Here is a 19,717-nt window from a genome sequence, read left to right as displayed (position 1 = left end):
GTGAGTCATCCAAGGGTCAAGGCTAGAGAAGGGAAACTTTTCTACGTAGAGGACTGGGGAGGAAGAGAACTGGAAGGGAGACTGAGGCAGGTCTGTGCAGGAGGCTGTGAAGAAGGCTTGTGCATAAATGGAGAAACATCAACTGTACGAGTGACCAACAAGACCATTATCAACCATGGCCATGGTGGCCATGCCAGACTGGGCCCCCCACAGTGCCCATGGGTCTGACATACTGCTCCTCATATAAATGGCAGTCATATAAATATTATGAGAAAAAGGAATGAGAAATTCGTCTGGGCACGAAACTGGGGCAAATGGAAATGCCAAGGGAGGAGCCTGGGGTCACACCTGCTCCACCCGCTGGCTGGTGGGGCTGGGCTTTCTGGCAGTGACATACTTCCATAAGGATCTGGCATCCAAAGCTGGGGTGAAGGTGTTTCTGTCCCTAACAGGTGCTGGCGGTGAGTGAGACAATCAGTTGCCAGGACTGCTCTGCCTCTCAGGACATGGAGGCTTCTCTGTCCACCCAAGCCTGCTTGTCATTAAATCAATTGAAACCAACATTAATATAAAGACCTTTTTTGAGACAGTTGGTACTACCTCAGAGGGGAACAAAATGATGGCGTTGAAAGGGGCCCCACGGGAGTCACACCTGTTTCCTTCCCCTAAGGCAGCTCCAAACAAGGGCCTAAGTGGGAACTGATGGCTCACATGCAAGCCGGAATTAGAACCTCAGCGGCCCTCCTCACGTGGATGTCAGTCAGGGTCGAGTTGGGGCCAGCTCTAGAGACTCTGCCAGACCCTGAGAATCATAAGCTGAGCAGGCGCTGCCCCCCCCCCCCCACTGAGCTCAGACCGAAGCGTTAAGGACCTGACCTCTGCATGGTTGAATGCCTAGTTTGCTTGAGATAACATGGAGTGGGAATTCTTCCCATATAAGGTGTCCTTGTTCCTGTGCGGAGAGTTGCCTACCCAACTGGTTTTGCTCGATCAGAGCTTCGTAGAGATGTAGCTTGAGTGGATTGCCCTAAGTAAAGCCTTTGGGTCTTGTCTTGGTCCTGTCATTTCTGGGTCCAAGAACTTATCCCAGTCATGTAGTGGGGATAAATAACAGCGCCCATTACAGTCTGAATAGCATCAGCTTGCAATGTCTGTGTTGGTGGATCCTTACCTCTGGGACTCTGAACTTGACCCCAGATTTGGAGATAGGGTCTCTGCATATGTGACTAAGCTAAAATGAGGTCCTTGGGGACATCCCTCCCCTATCACTAGTGTCGTTTAAGCATGATGAATGTGGGCACAGAGATGGACTGAGGTGGAGGAAAGATGGTGATGCTAGTGCAAAGGTAAAGAGAGACACCTGCCAGCCTAGGAGAGGGTCCTGGAGCAGGCTACCCGGGACCCTCAGAGCAAACAAACCCACCCATACCTTGATCTCGATCTTGAAGTCAGGGCCTGCAGAGCCGTCACAAAACCAGTCTCTGTGGCTTAAGCCATTAGTCTTAGCCAGGTATGGGGGTACATGCTGGAATCCCAGGCTAGCCTGATTTACTTAGGGACATTTTGCCTCAGAAACAGACAGCAAGCAAGAGAGTAACCCGAACGTGACCTTTGCTATAGCTTCATGGGAAGGTAATATGGAAGCCACTTTTAGAACAATTATTTTATCTTTAATCATGTATATGTGTATAGCTACAGATATTCTCTGGTCTGCTGGTTTCCCTGGACCAGTTTCTCTCCACCCACCAGGTTCCACTCACTAGCTCCTGTAGCCACTTAGGAAATAACCATTCTGAGGTTTAATATTAATTACATACTCTTTAGTCTGCTATCTCAGGCTTCTTATTTACTAACTCTTACATCTCAAATTAACCCACTTCCATTACTTTATATTTTACTACGAGACTCGTGGTTTGTTACCTTTTGCTTCTTGGGTGGCTATGTGATGTCAGCCTGACTCCACCTTCTTTCTCCCTGCAATCAATTTACTTTTCCTGCCTAGCTATTTTCTGCCCTGCCATAGGCCAGAGCAGCTTCTTTATTAACCAGTGGTAATAAAACATATTCATAGCATACAGAGGGGAATTACACATCTTTTGTGTGTCTGTGCATGTGAGTGCAGGTGCCTATAGTGGCCAGGAGAGGGCATTACATCCTATGGAGCAGGATGGTGAGAACCAAGCTTGGATTTTCCACAAGAGCAACACATGCTCTTAACTCCTAAACCATCTCTCCAGCCCCAACAAGAACTACTTTTTAAAATCATTGCTGTTGAATGTATAAACCATGTCTTTGGTCCCAGCTCTTGGGAGGCACAGGTAGCTGGATCTCTGAGTTGGAGGCCATTCTGGTCTATTGGTCTATTTACCAAGTTCCAGACCCATCCGGGTTACATAGTATAACTTTGTCTAGTAATAATAATAATAATAATAATAATAATAATAATAATAATAATAATAACAATAGCAACAATAAAATTATTTTTAAAATTGAAACTTCTGTCCTTGATGGTGTCAGATGTTCACTCCCTGAGTGTTTCCAGAACCAGGTCATAGTTGTCAAAAGACCTTTCATCCCGAATAGGCTAAAGACTCTGGGGACAGAGGTGCCATCTCCCTACAAGGCAGTCCACAGATTCCTAGTGGAGCCATGCCAAGCCCGATGCCTTCAACTGACCCTTGCAGGAGCCCACCTGTTACCTGATCCTAAAGACTCCGTTAAGCAAACGAAGGAGTGTTTTTTCCATGGGAAAAGGCAGTTTTGTGACTTGCTTTTCAGACTTTTGTTTTCAAATACCTTTCTCCACCTCTAATTAAAATTCTCAGAGATTCAAAGTGGGCAGTTGATGGCACTTTCAAAAGACTCTTCTGTGAAAACCAAGTGAGAAAACACAGGAGCTGGGAATATTCTGCCAGCATTCCTGTTTGCCCTATTCTTGCTCAGTCTGGTGTCGAACACCACCATGTAGAAAGCAGGCCCTAGAGCCTGTTTCCCTGTGAAGGGTGGAGTCCCACCTTCCCCAAGTATATGGTAGGGCATGCCTGGCAATCCCCCTGCCTCTAACTGCCAGAAACCATAGTGTCAGAAAGAGAGAAAGTTCATGAAAGGCCCCAATTCAGTAGCTCTCGGGGCCTCTCTCCCTTCAGCTAAATATCCGCTGGGCTCCTGACAGTAGGCTTTTGTTGGGGGGCTCAGGGCTGTGAGAGGCAGAAGGTAGAAAAAGCTTTATGAAAGCATATTCAAGGGATTTGAGCCGGTGTGTGGACTTGTTGGGAGTTTAGTATGTTTGCTGTAGAAGTGGGATCAAAACCAAGGTCAGGCTGGCAAGAGACAGTGGTTATTCTATCTTCAGGTTGCTGAATTTTATATCATATTTCTAAAGCAGAGTTAAGCAACCCTTTAAGGAATATAGAACCAGGGGCTAATATTTACCCAACTTAAAGTTAGACATAATGAAAATAAAGCCTTACAAACTGTTAAGACCATTACCAATTAGATACTGACAGCTCACTGCCAGTGTTGTATGGGCTTCCAGCTGGCAGGGAAAACTCATGGTGTCACACTTAATAAGTGTTCCTGGAAACACGGTCCCTAGCCACCCACCGTCTCAAGACTTTGGACCTTGCTCATTCTAGATAGTAAGTTCTCTCCTCTTAACTCTTATGTTTCCGGCTCTGTGCATATTTTTGGATTGTTGATTTTGTTTGTTATTGAGATAGTGTTGTTTTTGCCACACACGATTAGTGTTTCTGTCATGGATTGGCAGGTGGCTACGTTGTCTGAATTTCCACACGGCCTACTCGTCATATGACCTATCCTTGCTATCCAAAAGGCTCGCTGGCATAACACACTCCAGTCTCTGCACCGACTCTTTCCTCGCATCTTGGAAATTACCTTTTCACGGGGACCAGCTCCAAAAGCGTCAGGCCTTGGAGAATAAACCCCTCACTAATTAAAAAGGAGGAGGCTTTGAAGTGTGCGCGGCCCTCTGAAGACGGCCTCTAATCACATCGCAGGGAGCACGCTGACGCAGATCACCAGGTGAAGAGTCACAGATGAAAGGGCTGACGGATGACAAAATGTGCCGAAAAGAAGCGCCAGTCAGCGCTGGCCTGGCCCCGTGCATTCGAGTCCAAGAGTACAGGCTGAACTTCATTAGCGAATTCTTGCCTAATTCTGTCTCAGCCCCTAATGAGAGCTAGAGGCTATGCTGAAAGGAGCCCGAGAATCTCTCCTGGATGCTGTCACTCAGAGTGTCGCACGAGAGGCCACGCCGAAGGAAGGCCTGCAGGCGAGTGCTGCTTGACTAGAAGGCGGGTTGTTTGTTCAGCAGTCACAGGCATCTGAGCAGGGCTCCCAGCAACTGCGTGCCCCCGTGTGACATGCCTGCTACATGCGTCCTCCGTGGCGACACAGAGCCTCTTCCCTATGGTTGTTGCGGAGATAGTGGTTTGTCCAGCTCTGACTACAAAGGACATCCACTGCTAATGTGTTTCAAGAGTATGCCACAGGTTGGTGCTGGAAGACTGGTGTCACCTAGCCAAGGGCAGCTACAGTCCCTCAGCAGTCCCCTGGGTATTTGGTGTCAGCATTTTTTGTTGAAATGCCCTGTGAATCAGCCAGTAACACATGAAACTCACACATCTGGGTCATGTTCTGCTTATTAGGGTCATGCTTGGATCATTTTCCCGGGATGCTGTCATGGAACATATAAGTTGTTGGGAGGCAGAATGCTTTAGACAGCTATTTGTGACCTCCAAGGATGGAACAGTGAGGGAGATTGTGACTAGCCGAACAGTACACCCGCATCCTGCACACCTGTCCCTCCCTGTCCCCCTATTGGTTGGCATTTATATTAGGATGGGTCATTTGTCACCCAATACAGATATTTTGTTCTATTTGGTCAGTTGGGTTTAGGGCTTCTTTAGAGATGGGGCCTCATTATGTAACCTAGACCGCCTAGCAGCCTTGCCTCAACCTCCAAAGTGCTGAGATTACAGACATGAGTCACGGTGCCTGGCTGATTTATTACTCTTTAAAAAAAAAAAAAAGAAGAAAGAAAAGGTCTTAAACTGTGTGTCTGTGTTCCCATGTGGGGGCATGTAAACATTAGTGTAGGTTCCCTCAGAAGCCAGAAGAGCGTGGTGGATCCTCTGCATATGTGCATATGTGCCAAGTGTGTACCTGATGCCTGAGGTTAGAAGAGTGTCGGGTATCCTGGAACTGGATTACAGGCAGGTGTGAGCCACAGTGGGGGTGCTGCAAACTGAACCTGGGCTTTTTTGTAAGAGGAGCAAGTGCTCTTATCTCCTGAGCATCTCTCTGGTTCCAATGTGTGAGAGTTTTCAGACTCGGTTAACTGAGGTGTGAAGACGCATCCTGCATGTGGGTGGTACCATCCCATGGCCTATGTTTCTGTCCTGAATAAAAAGATGAACACCAATGTTCACCTCTTAGTGTCTTCAAAACGGCTTCCGTGAGGCCAGCTGGACCAGGGTTCTGCCACCATCCCTTCCTCTTCCATGGTGGACCGCACTTCCAAACTGAACTAAAAGTAAACCCCTTTTCCCTTAAGTTGTTTTAAGTTAGCATTTTTGTTTCAGCAATGAATGACTGGACCAATCCATCGCCCCAAGTATGTCCACTCAAGTAACAGGGGACAAGCCGTGCTTCACAGCCTTGCCAGATGGCTGGGGACTGAGTCTGTGCACAGCATAAATCCACACGGCGCTTGCTGTAAAGACAACCAGTTTCTCTTGCACACATCTTCCTCGTTCCCCACCTCTTCCGCAGCAGGAGTATGGTTGTATTGGGCTTGTCCCACAGGAGCCAGTCTGTTCCTAGCCTCACCCACCCTTCACCATCTTGGTCGCGCTGACACCTAGTCACCTTGCTCCATCCTGGAGCCATCTGGAGTGTCTCCCACCCCTCCCGTGCTTTTTGTGTATGGACATTTCTGACTCACCAGTTGAGCCGTTTCCCAGGATGCAGGATGGTGGTTCTCATTAAAATACCTCCCTCGCCTTTTCCGTTCTGCTTCTATAGGCTTGAAGAGACACCTGGTTTATAATCAGAGTGTCCAGTGTAGGGAAAGTGTAGAGGGCTCAGCGATGATCAGGAGGGGGTGGGATGAGGGTGACTGCTGACGGGAACAAGGTCGCTTGGTGGTGGTGTGAGCAGGTGATGAAAGTTCTGGAATTTGATAATGATAATTTGAACTGGCAACAATACCAGCCAGCTCAGTACTACTCTGGGCGTGGGGTAGGGTATGGGTGCTGTTTTTATCTGTTCTCTTAGTGTTTCCTTCGTATTACACTTAGCCCCCTTTCAAGGCCAGGAAAGGCCTTCTTGGGCCCTGACCACACTTCTCCCCATCTTCCGGTTTATCTCCTTCCCTGTCCCAATTTGCTTATCATTTTCAGGAGGCCATAGTGCCTGAAGTGGGGACATTTCTCCAGGCCTGAATATTATGTGACTTTTAATTTTCAAAATATGGAGGGCCTCCCTTTCTTTTTATTCTATTAGAAAATAATAGAAGAGTCCATTTCTGCTGAAATGGATTATATGAGGATTCTAGGATCTTGACACCCTGAAATACTAGCTACCCGTAGCTACAGAGGAAACCGAACCCCTGGATCCTCTCACATCTGAGTCCTGGAGCTTTGTGTGTTGGAGGAGGGGTGTCCGTATTCAGCATGCCAGATCCAGCACCTAGTTTTCTAATTATGTGAGTACTGCTTTTATTTGCTTAGATGTCCTCATTGGCATAGCACGTGAGGTCAGAAGGGACAAGAGCCAAACCTCAGTGTACAAGCTACGGGCAAAGCAGTCCCAGGGATGCCAGCCTTAAGTACCTGCTGTGACTTTGCACTCTGTGCCACTGCTCTGCAGGTGGTACCCACTCAGGAGCACTCCTCTGTGTCCCCATCCAAAGCTGACCAAGCGGAAGCCGGGCTGCCCCACCTCCCACCAGTGGAACCGGGTGCCAGCCCTTATTTTTGTGCCAGGGTGGATATCTATTTGACCGTTTCACACCATTTGTGGGTTTCCAAGAAGCTGATACCTTCTCTGACTCTTGCGTTGTGTGTGTGCATGGTGCCAGTGTGTTTGATCTCACGCGGTCTCTTGACCTTTAAGCCGTGCTGAGTGACAGCTTGCAGAGTGCAGCTCGCTGAAGTGCAGTTCTCAGGCGGCCGTCTGTTGACAGCCCTACGTAGTTTCCATGTTTGCCTTTTTAAAGAATTACGTCAGTGCTAATGCGTGCATGTTTGTGAGTGCATGCGTGTGGAAGCTGGTGAACAAACCTTGACCATCACTCGTTCCTCAGGTGCCCCCGACCTTCCAACCTTGATGCCTATGACAGGCTCTCTCACTATCCTGGAACTCAGTAAATAAGCGAAGTTAGCAGGTGAGCGAGCCCCAGGGACCTGCCTGTCTCTGTCTCTATCTCTCCAGCACTGGGGTTACAAGTGCTCTACCAAGCCTCTTTTTCCTTCCTTTCTTCCTCCCTCCCTCCCTCCCTCCCTCCCTCCCTCCCTCCCTCCCTCCCTCCCTCCCTTCCTTTTCTTCTTTCTTTCTTTCTTCCTTTCTTTTTTTTATATATCAATTACTTGATACATAGGTGCAGTAGACATGGATCATGGGCCTTCGAGAAGTTTTTTAGGTATTAAGTGTGGATACTGGGGATCAAATTCAGCTCAATTAAGGGTACATCTCTCCAGCTGCCCCACCTGGGTTTTCCTCCCTGTCTCAGCACCCACTGGGCTCTAGCTGTTGTGAGATCAGAGTGCCTGCTGTTGGTCCAGGGAGGCCTGATTGTCCCCAAGGGATGTGTAGGGTTTGGGGGGCAGGTTTAAAGAATAAAGACATTGGTTCCCAACAGTGGGCTGGAGATATTTTATGAAAAATGGTGTAGGTAAGTTTAACCAGGGATGATGGGAAGATGATTTGAAGGTGAGGCTGGTCGGACACAAGTCTGCCATGCGGGTGGGAAGGAGACTGAGGCCAAGGGCACCACGGTGTGCCGTGGATTTTGGAAGCCCTGTGGTGTGGAGGCCATCATATACCAACGGAGAGATGAAAGAACCAGCTTAGAGACGTGTGCATTCAGGAGTAAGTGAGCCAGCATCTCCTTAGTACAACAAACTGAAGACCTTGGTCCCTCGCTTCTGCTTCAATCACAGCCGGACCTTTATAACACCAGGCAAAGCTTCCTCCTACAAGGTCTTGGAAGTGAAGTTGCTTGTATAGTTCTTGGCTAACCAGAAGTCAGTCACCCAACACCAAATTATAAGCTTTGACATTGCAACATTGTTACTTTTTATTGCTGTGTGGGAGAAAGAGTTGATTTTGGCTCATGGTTCCAGAAGGAGAGTCCATAATGGCAAGGAGGTGGGGGGGGGCAGAGGAAGGCATGGCGGCAGGTGGCTGGAGCAAGAAGCCACGCAATCACTTTAACCACAGATGTGAAGCATATAAAGCAAACTGGAAGTGGAACAAGCTATAAACTCTGTTTCCTTCAGCAAGGCTGCCCCCCAAGTTTCCATAACTTTCCCAAACAGCACCGCCTGCTGGAGACCAAGAGTTCCGCTGCTGAGCCTACGGGGAACTGCTCACTCAAAGCGTGGCAGAGAGGCTCTCTTGAGTTATGGTCAGTCTACCTAAAGTGACCATAACCATTCATACCGCCGTGCAGTAGTGTTGACCACATTTGGTGTCATGCAGCCATCTCCACCGCTCTCCAGAATGATTTTCTTCTCCCTAACCTGAAATCATGCTCCACATTCATTTCTGTAATCCCAGAACCTGGCATCTGCCATTTTTTCTGACTTCCATGACTAGAGGCTCACATGAGTGTAATCACACTGGATTCTTCCTTTTGTGCCTGGCCTGTCCAACTTAACATCAGTGTCCTCAAAGGTCCCCCTACAACACCGTGTGTCACAGTCCCCCTTTAGATGGAAATGATGGCCCACCTGCTGCAGTCTTTGATGCTTTTAATCCAGGTCTGAACAGAAAGTGCAAGTCACCCCAAGCCTCACCGTTTCTTACCCTTAGCCATCAGGACCCTGTTGAGTCCTGGATCCTGGGTAAAGGCTGGAAGTGAACGCGATGGGTTGGTGGGGCAGTTGGGAACTGGGGTGCTATTGAGAGCTTCTTGTGACTTCCTGGTTTGGTAGTGCCAAACCCCTCCCCCTGGTTGAGTAGCACCGAGCCTCTTCCTGTTTGTGTTTGGAGATGAGGAGTCAATCCAAACAAACCAAATCCACACTGTCCTTAGTGTTCAAGCGCATTGGGCAGCTCTGCCAACAAGCTCGCTCTGCTTCCTGGGGTGGATAGTTGTGCTGCCGGAGGTGGTGTTCAATTGCCCTTATAAAGAAAAACACGTTCCTGTCATTTACAGTTTTAAGAAAGTCACACTTGGTCCCGGAATGTTGAAGGGATGAGTTGCTTAAATATTTTTAAATTCTCAGGGGTGACACACACCTGTCATCCTAGCACCTGGGAGATGGAGGCAGAAAAATCAAGAGTTGCAGGCTGTCTTTAGCTTTATAGTGAGTTTGAGGCCCAGGATGACAAAAAGAAGGGAAGCCTCTGAATTTTTCTCTTAATTACCTGGACCCTCCATGCAGACTAATTCAGAATCCTTTATTTTAATAACCAGTCCCTGCTTTTCTTTGTCTTCTTGATTGTTCTCTCCTCCCTGGTGGTACAGAGGGCTTCTCTCCCAAGTCCTATTGGTCTGTGGTTGTTGTTGGGATTAAATTAAAAACCACTTTTTTCCCTCCCCTTTTCTTTCTTTGTTTTTTTTTGTTTTTTTTTAAATATTTATTTATTTTATTATGTATACAATATCCTGTCTGCGTGTATGCCTGCAGGCCAGAAGAGGGCACCAGATCTCATTACAGATGGTTGTGAGCCACCATGTGGTTGCTGGGAATTGAACTCAGGACCTTCGGAAGAGCAGGCAATGCTCTTGACCACTGAGCCATCTCTCCAGCCCTGTTTTTTGTTTTTTGAGACAAGGTTTCTCTGTGTATTCCTGGCTGTCCTGGAACTCTCTCTGTAGACCAGGCTGGCCTCGAACTCACAGAGCTCTGCCTGCCTCTGCCTTCCTAGTGCTGGGATTAAAGACATGCACCGCCACCGCCTGATAAAAACTACTTCTATAATGGCAAGAAATATGATTATATGAAAGCCAATAGCAAGTGCCATGGCATCTTCTTTGCATGCATTTGCTGCTGCTGGGCAGACTGGCACTTAACAGTGTCTGCCCTGGTGGGAAGCCACGTCTCATATGTGTGTATGTGTGTGTGCTCTTATCCCAGGTGAAGTGGAGGATTCAGATGCGATTGACACCTTGGGACAACTTGATGGACCGGACAGCCCACTTCCTACTCTGAAAGGTAAGACAGAAGGACAGCTGCCTTTGTTGTGGTTATAGAATACCACGGGTAGTTGCTTTGCCCTTGTCACTGGGGGGCTAGACCTGCCTGATTAAGCAGAAGATGGTGTTCCTGCTGGGGCTGCTCCATTGCTGGTCAGGTGAGATCCCTACCTGAAGTCTCTCCTCGCCCCTGCGAAAGGCTTTGGGGGCTGATGAGGTTGGTAGAGGCCAGAAAGTGAAGCTGCAGGAAGTATAGCTGACTGGGGAGGAAGGGGCCTTAGGGTGCCCAGAGGTTCTGAGCAGGGACTTAGAGGCTGGCCTCCCATCTTGGCCATTTGTTAAGTAGCTGCAAACAACCGTCTCTCCACCCCCCCATTTACTTTTCTCAACAAAACAGCCATGCGGTGGTGTCTCAGAGGGTGACACTCTACTGTGCTGCCATCTGAAAGAGGATGCTGTGTTCCCTTGTGGTGGCTTCTGTCCTTCCTTGAAGTTTGCTGCTGGCACCATGGTCTTATTGGCAGAGCAAGGAGACCAGCATGGTCTACTTCTTGAAGAAGCAATAGCTTTTCTTTTCTTTTTTCTTTTTCTTTTTTTTTTTTTTTTTTTTTTTTGTTTTTCGAGACAGGGTTTCTCTGTGGCTTTGGAGCCTGTCCTGGAACTAGCTCTTGTAGACCAGGCTGGTCTCGAACTCACAGAGATCCGCCTGCCTCTGCCTCCCGAGTGCTGGGATTAAAGGCGTGCGCCACCACCGCCCGGCTAGCTTTTCTTTTCTTAAATAATCTGTCAGCTCCAATGTGTGCCGTCCATGCGCTTCTGGATGTGGGCCAACCAGTGGAACGTGGTTGACCAAATAGGAGCCGCATCCTTCAAGAAAGCTGGCTCTCTTTCCCAGCAGCCACCAACCGTCTCATAGCTCCTCAGGAGCAGACCCCTCCCCACTCTGTACCGGGATGTTGACCAGCTCGTTCCTGTGCAGGTCACCACAGCTGCCCGTGAGCACAGCAGCCCTGCTGTATCCAGAAGGCACAGCTTTACTTTGGCCGCCCTGACTCCTGGCTCTTAGAGTCTTTCCACCTCCCTCTTCTGCTATGGTCCCTGAGCCTTATAGAGGAGTGTTATGTTAGTCGGGGTTCCCCAAAGAAACAACACTGATTTGTTTATGGTCTGATAATTCTAATGAGTAAGAATTTCCTTCTTCCATGTCCTTTATATATAGGCTGCCACGAGAAAGTATGGCCCAGATTAAAAGTGGGGTCTTCCCCACCTCAAAAGATCGAGATTTAGAGTGGGTTTTTCTACTTCAGTGGTCCAGTCTAAGAGCAATCCTCCAGGTCTGCCCCATCTACTTGGATTGTAGTTCATTTTAGACATAGTTGAGTTGGCGATCAAGAAGAGCCATGCAGGTGCGATGTGGACATTTCACTTGTGTCCCACGCCACCTGCTCTCTGCGCTGTGACCACCTGCTCTCTGCGCTGTGACCACCTGTGAGTCCTGTGCTGACCACCTGTGAGTCCTGTGCTGACCACCACCCACTGCACACAGACTTTTCTTCTGCTGGGTCTGAGAGCTGCGCTAATCAGGGTACAGAGGTAGGAACATAGAGGGCAGTTTGATACAATACCCGATCAGCAAATTGTAGTAGGTTCGCTGCTGAGCCCGTGAGCCCCTCAGCCATGGGTTCTTGGCCAGACTTGCAGTACGAGGCATATGTTTCTTCCTGTGCAGCAGGTCTTAAATCCAAGCCCAAAGCAGTTGGCTGCACCTATAACCTTTGTGCCTCTATTGCGCCCATGGGTATATCTTGCCGTGCAGATGTTACTGCAGTTCACAGAGTTCACAGCCAGGTAAGTCGGTTGAAGACTGACTCCCTTTCCCCTCACCAGCCTGTATAGCACCTTTCGGTATTGAGAGAGCTGGCCAGCAGGGAAGAGGCTTCCTGGATAGTGCCCACTTAATTTCTCATGTTCTGTGTGTGCACAGTGTGGAATCTTAAGAAAGATGGTCTTGCTATCAAGTTCTGGTGGACAACAAAGAGCAATGGCAGCTGCTTGAATTGTTTGGGGGAATCTCTAGGATTTCTTACCAACAACTTAAAGGGAGATGCCCCAAACCTGGCACTGGCCTTTTTGTTTGACAAACAACCTGTGGCTTCTGGGGTGAGCATAATTCCTTATGTAAGGTGATTCCAATTAAGCTCTTCTTTATGAAAAAAAAAGTATGTTTATATATGTTATAGAATAGTAGGTTTCCATATGCCTTCTCCAAACAGTCTTCAAGTTAGTTATCCCTTGGAAGGGTAGGTCAGAAGAGGGCTTTGGGGGAATGACGGCTTTTTTAATTGATATATTCTCACCATGTATTCATAGTGTCTCTGTCACTGTGGCTATCGTGCCAGAATCCCACAGCCAGGGCAGGCATGATGCCAGACATCCATTTGCTCATAGTTCTGAGTGCCGAGAAGGGAAGGTTAAGGCTGGTTGTGTAGGTTTGTGGTAAAGCATGTGTCTAGACTGTTAGGTCTGAGTTTGATTACCAGCACTAATAAAAGAAAAGAAGATTCTGTAGGGGAAATTAAAAGATTAAGCATTTCAAGGAATGAGGCCTGATATAAAATTTCTATTAAAAGAAGAGTTGTGGTGGCTGGCGAGGTAGCTTACTGGCTGAGAGCCACTGGCTGCTTTTACAAAGGACTCCAGTTCCAGGGGGGGGGTCTAACGCCCTCTTCTGGCCTCTGTGTGCACTGCATGCAAGGGGTGGGTGCACAGATTACGTGCAGCAGAACACCCACACATAAATTTTAAAAGCAACCATTAGAGGACTTTTGTGGGTGAAATAGCATGTGGCCGTGGTCTCAGTTTGGAGGCTGAGGTGGGAGGATTACTTGAGCCAGGAGTTTGAGGCAAGTCTAAGCAGCATGTTTCCAAACAACCTTAAACAAAACTTGCAGAGAGGGTGTGAGTCAGTGATAGAGTGTGTGCTTGGCACGTGCAAAGTCTTGTGTTTGGTCACCAGCGCCAAAGCAAAAAAATGACAAGACAATCATGTGATGAGTCTTAGCCCCTCCTCCTTAGACTTTCCTCTCGGGACAGTGCAGCTCCTCACCCTCTGCCCCCAGCACACAGCTCTGCAGGCTTTGCATACATTGTGTGTGTGTGTGTGTCCTGCTGTAGCCGTGCACTCTTCTCCGCTCTGAAGATTCTGTGAATCATGAACAGCGTCTCCTCAGCCCGATTCTTGTTTTCTGTGCTGAGTCCAATGCTGCTCCGGGTTGAAGTAACAAAGTTATTTCTCACAAGAGCTGGTCCCAGACTCTGCAATCAGCTCATTTCGCCAAAGGTTCTTGAGAATCACCCTGACATCACTGGGAAGGCCTGCCTCCCAGTGTGTATATGTGTGTGTGTATGTATGTGCTTGTATGAGCACACATAGGAACACCCTAACTAATGTCCCCATGTGCTCAGAGAACTGAGTTAGAGCTCCATGCATGTTTCGTGTGTGCTTTACCGCCAAAATGCACCCTCAGCCTTGTCTGCTTTCTGAATAAGATAGCATCTTGGTGACTGTATCTTAACCAGACCCCCACACCACCTGGCACATTGCACTCATCCACCCATTCTGCTTTGTTGAATCCATTGATGACTCTCATTTTCATAAGGAAGGGGTCTTAGTTAGGTTTTTATTGTTGTAAAGAGACACCATGACCACAGCGACTCTTATATAGGAAACATTTACAGTTCAGAGGTTCAGCCCATCATGGCGCGGAGCACGGCGACATGCAGGCAGGCACGGCGCTGGAGAAATAACCAAGTGTCCTACATCTTGCAAGCAACAGTCAACTGACTGTCACACCAAGTGAAGCTTGAGAAAAAGAGCTTAAAGCCCACCCCTACAGTGACACTTTCAACCAAAGGTGTGGCCCAGATTAAAGGTGTGCCCTTTAGCCTCAGGGTCTGAATTAAAGGCGTGTGTCAGCCAGCCTTCTTCAACAAGATCACATTTCCTCCAGCAAGGCCACACCTCCTAATAGTACCACTCCTTCGGAGCATGTGGGGACCAAATACCTTCAGCCTACCACAGAAGGTTCATGTGTTCCATGACCCAAGCTGAAGCCATTCCCTGTGGGGACGTGGAAAGAACACAATTAACGGGGAACACTGGGATGGGTGAGAGAGAAGAGGTGTCACCAACTGTGAGTGCAACAGCGATTTAGAGCGAGGGAACACCATGCCTCACAGAATGACTTGTAGAGAGACTCAAAGAAGACCTGGACGCGCTGCATTTCCATGTGGAATTCTTCATTCTTTAGCACTAAGTGTTTTATAACTGGGCAAGCGGGGAAAAGTTTTATTCAGCCCACGAGAGGTCTCACTGGAAGAAAGCTTGAGGGGTGAGCTGTGACCTTTTTAAGGAATGTAGTACTTAGCGTTTCTGCTGGTACTGTTTTCCACCTGGTCCACATCCAGTAGCCAGGCAGAAGCTTGAACCTGCCAGACAGCACGTTTATTAACACAGCATGTCCCGTAACACCACAAAGAAGCCTGGAGAGCGGGCAGGACAGGCGGTGCCACCTGTCCTCCTTCTGTCCTCCGCAGCCACAGAGGCTCAGGTGGAGGAAGAGTTCCAGCATGAGAATAGCTGTTCACCGTCACACTTTAGCCGTGAAGCTCGTCCGCCAAAGAGGGCGAGGGCGCTGCCATGAGCCAGCGACCACTCCTTGACACTTAGCCCTTTTCTCTCTGGGCTGGGTGGGGCCGGGGAGGGGGCACAGACTGGACAAAACTGAACTTGCAGATCGGTATTTAGAGCTGTATTATAAGTCTTTAAATTAAATTAAACTGTGTATACTTAGGAGTATCATGCCCTCCTCCACTGAGCATGCTTACAAATGGACCCACCCAGCTATGAATACGTTAAAGCTCCCTGGATAAAATCCCTGTGCTTTCTGTGTTCAGGGAAGACAGACATTACTTTCTGACTGTTGCCTGTTGTAGTTCGTTCCCGGCCGCTCAGCCCCAAAATAATCACTCAGAAACTATATTATTTAAAACACTGCTTGGCTCATTAGCTCTAGATTCTTACTGGCTGACTCTTACATTTTAATTTAACCCATTTCTATTAATCTGTGTATCACCACGTGGCTGTGGCCTACTGGCAAGGTTCCAGCTTGTCTGTTAGGGGTGGCGGCTACATGTCAACTCTTTGACTCTGTCTTCTTTCTCCCAGCATTTAGTTTAGTTTTCCCTGCCTAGCTAAGTTCTCCCTTGCTATAAGCAAAAGAAATTTCTTTATTCAATAAGCAATAAGACATAAGGACCTAGACATAATTCACTAGACATAAGGACCTCCCACACCATTTCCCCTTTTCTCTTCAAATAAAAAAGGAAGGTTTTAACTTTAACATTATAAAATTACATATAACAAACAGGTATCAAGCAAGAATTACATTTACAATATTTATATCTACTTTATCTTTTATCATAACTAAGGAAAACTATAACTATAACTATTCTTCAACTCCATCAAAGACTCCAGAAGGATATATTATTACCTAAGTTAACAGGAAGTGCATTGTAAGCAACTTCCAAAACTTGAGAATTGACAAAGACATCCTGCTGCCTGGACAGTCACCCAATGTTCTGCTGTAACACTGGGGCATCCATCTTCAGCCTACAGGCCCATAGTATCCAGCAGACTTTTCCATGAGGCAGGAAATTTGAAGATCTCTTCTGCCTTATAATGGAAAAGTCAATGATTTGCTTTCTTCTGTGTCCTGCAGAATGTCTGGCAGACTCTTTCATGAAGCAGGAACCCTGGATGGAGGACAGTCTCACCTTTAGGCAAGTTCAGCAGTCATTTTTCTGTGGGTCCTGCATGTCCAGTTCATACAGCATAGCATCAAGCAGTTCAGGCAAGAGCAGTTTTTTGCCCAAATGGCTAGCAAACTCCATAAGGCATCTCTTTGATGCCCTTCTTCCTCTTGAAGTAATTAGTGTTGCCAGGAACAGATGTGTCTCATGGTCATGAAAAGTCCTAAGTTATTAAAACATTTAAATGCCATATTCTGTTACTCTTTAAACATCTGAAGAATACCTATCTAACTGAAATATATATATTAGTTAGGTTTTATATATATATATATATATATATATATATATAAAACCTAACTAATGTGACTACAAAGTTTGACTATTATAATGATTATCTATTAATCTATATTATGCATTACATTTCCAAATGAGCTGCACAAACGCAGTGCCTTAATCAAGAACAGAAGTATAAATATAACAAAATTGACCTTAAATTAGCATCAATAAAGCAAGATCCATACCAATGCAAAGTATCCATCTCTATAGCAGATGCACATACTCTCCTTATCTGCTGCAGGTATTAGATCTTCTCCACTCTGCATGTCCTATCTCTGCTTCTTTCAGCTTTGTGCTGACTGACACAAAACCCTTTATTATTCTGCTTTAATGCCTTCTATTCTGTCGCTGTAACCGCACACAGCAGGTACCAGCAATTTTGTTCTGTATATTTGATCAGAAACTGTGATCTCTGATGTAGGTTCTGACCTGGCTATGACTACTTCAGGACAAAGGATTGAAAGATGTTTCACCAGAAGAATATAAATAAATAAATAAATAAATAAATAAATAAATAAATAATCAAAACCCAAATTTACAAACAAGAAACAAGTTCACTGTGTTGAGGTCTAACAGAAACTAGTGTTTGAGTCCAAAAGATCAGTAGTATCCAAGGTTGAAATGCAACCATCAGCCAGCCAACAGCATCACCATAGAATAAACAAAACTCAGCCCCAGTCAGTGCCTTGCATTGGACAGGTGTCTGCCGTTCCTCATAATAGCTCCTTGTAAGGCATAGCAAGAAATGGGCCAGGGTGCTGGAGAGATAGCTCAGCGGTTAAGAGCATTGCCTGCTCTTCCAAAAGTCCTGAGTTCAATTCCCAGCAACCACATGGTGGCTCACAACCATCTGTAATGAGGTCTGGTGCCGTCTTCTGGCCTACACAGACAGAATATTGTATATATAATAAATAAATATTTTAAAAAAAAGAAATGGGCCAGTCCCAACTGGGCGTAACCCCATGCGGATCCTCACTTTCTGTCTCCAAAAACTGCACTCGTAACTTTGACATTGCTGTAGTCGAACACTTGACAAGACATGACTGGAGGGAGGAAGACTCTGTTGGGCTCAGGCTTTGGGGAGCCCGGGGAAGCATGCTGGTGGGGTTGGCCGGTGGCTTGGGAAGTGGCACGTGAGGCAACCGGTCGCATTGCTTTGGGAGTCTCCCCACCACCAGTTTCTGCTGTCAGCCCCCACCTTCCAAGAATCCCACGGTTTCTCAAAACAGCACTGCCCAGCCTGTGTAGATGGCAGTGTGACCCTTGAGGACACTGTGATTTTCAGATGAGAAGTTTGCCAGGGTCCACATGGCAGGTGCTGTCATTGTCTTGAGGCATCCAGTGACGGCCGCAGGTTAACTTGGAATGAATGTTTAGTCTGATTGTCTATCCCCAGTCACGTGAGACGTGGTCCCTGCATGCATAGAAATGTTTCGTGCTTCTGTTTGTATTTGTTTGTTTTTTCTTTTCTTTCCTCTTCTTATCTTTCTTCTTTTTTCCCCCCATTACTTACAAAAGCCTCTGTTTAGCCTGGTAACTACCCTCGCTGTGTAGCAAGGATATGTTATAAATGGTGTTCCACAACTCATGCACAGTTCTTTGGGGTGTTTGTGGAAGCATAGGACTGGGGTGAAAGGGCCTGCCCTCCTGTTTCTGGCTCAGAAAAAATGAACAAGGCTCTCCATGTCTCCCATCAGTAGAGTTGTTTGCTTCTGTGCTGAGGCTAGAACAGCCCCTGACTCAGTTTCTTCACCCAGTGGTGATCCTAAGAAACAGCCAGAAAAGTCTGCTCTCCATCTACCCCCTGCTTGGTGGGCTGCCCCACCGCTGCAATACACCAGGCCAGAACTGCACCACAATTTCTTTGGTGAGAGAACTGGAGACCCTGGGGAGCCATGGAGACAATGCTCACTGCTATCTGTTCGCTGAATCTTTCTTTCCTGGTTCTTGTAGGTTGTGTGGATCCATGTGCAAATGTATTGAGTCTGTTTCTGATTGCTTCTGGGCCTTGTGGGATTTGTGCAGGTCCGTGTATATTATTGTTAGATTTTTTTGCATGAAGCCTAGGTTCCCAATTCTAATCAGGTGACAAAGAAAATGGGATTTTGACTACAACCAGAGGCAGCCTGTGTGTGGCCACCGAGAACACAGACTCCACGTTCAGCCTGTGTGTGACCACTGAGAACACAGACTCCACATTCAGCTCTATGATAGGGCGTGGGAACTGCACCTACAGAACTACCCGAGTGGTTGCTGAGACTGTCCAGGCCCCAGGTTCTTTCTGTGTGTGAGTGTGCCGTATATGATGTCCACCTGTGTGTGCAAACTTGTGTGTGCAGTTGTTCATAGAGGCTGGCGGTCCGCCTCTGCTCCTCCGTGGCTTCCACTTTGGTGTTTGAGAAGCGGTGTCCCTCAGATCCTGGAGGCAGCCAATGTGGCTAGGCTGGCTGGCCAGATAGCCCCAGAGGTTGACTTTTGTCACTTCTCCAGAGTGGAGGTTACAGCTGTGTGCTGCTGTGTCTGTCTTTGTATGTGGGTGCTGGGGGATTACAGCTGTGTGCTGCTGTGTCTGACTTTGTATGTGGGTGCTGGGGGGTTACAGCTGTGTGCTGCTGTGTCTGACTTTGTATGTGGGTGCTGGGGGATAGGACTCGGGTACTTGTGCTTTTCCAGCAGGTACTTTCCAACCGAGCATCTCCCGAGTACCAAGATCCAGTTTACGCTACAGAATTTGCACCCTAATTGTTAGTTTCTGACACTCCCCAGAAGGCCAGGCCAATGGTTAAGAGGTGTCTGTCCACCTCTTTGAGTGTGTCTTGGGCAGTCACACTGACCACCAGCAGGCGACTCTTACTGAGAAACATTGAGGAAAGTTCCTGCCCGGTAGACAGAACTGTCCCCAGAGTAATGGAACTTCAGTTGGGTGGAGTCACCACAGCCCCTGGCTTTCCCGATGTTACCTCAGGAGACACAGACTATGGTGCTTCCTCATCCCTCCATTGGGGTTCACACCATGCTGTGATAGACCGTTCATGTCTGTCTGTCTCTGTGTTGTGAGGAGGTGGGTGTCAACTGTGTTTGTAGGTCCGTCTTCCCTCCACATTCCTTCTTTCTCATCTCCAAATCTTCAGGCCCTACCCTGAGGGATTGAAGATGAGGAAAGCCAAACAAAGATCAGAGTCA

The 19,717-nt window shown here is 47.5% G+C and overlaps 1 protein-coding gene across 1 annotated transcript in view; it reads left to right on the top strand.

Moving 5' to 3' along the window:
- Ror2 (receptor tyrosine kinase like orphan receptor 2) overlaps window positions 1–19,717 on the top strand; it is a 175,171-nt gene that overhangs the window by 130,374 nt on the left and 25,080 nt on the right. Inside the window, exon 2 of the mRNA XM_038334963.1 lies at window positions 10,329–10,406. Within this exon, the coding sequence (XP_038190891.1) occupies window positions 10,329–10,406 (78 nt within the window). The remainder of the gene's footprint in view (window positions 1–10,328; window positions 10,407–19,717) is intronic.

Source organism: Arvicola amphibius, chromosome 6, assembly GCF_903992535.2.
Source record: "Arvicola amphibius chromosome 6, mArvAmp1.2, whole genome shotgun sequence".
Classification (NCBI taxonomy): Eukaryota; Metazoa; Chordata; class Mammalia; order Rodentia; family Cricetidae; genus Arvicola; species Arvicola amphibius.
This window is presented reverse-complemented; position numbering and strand designations above follow the sequence as displayed.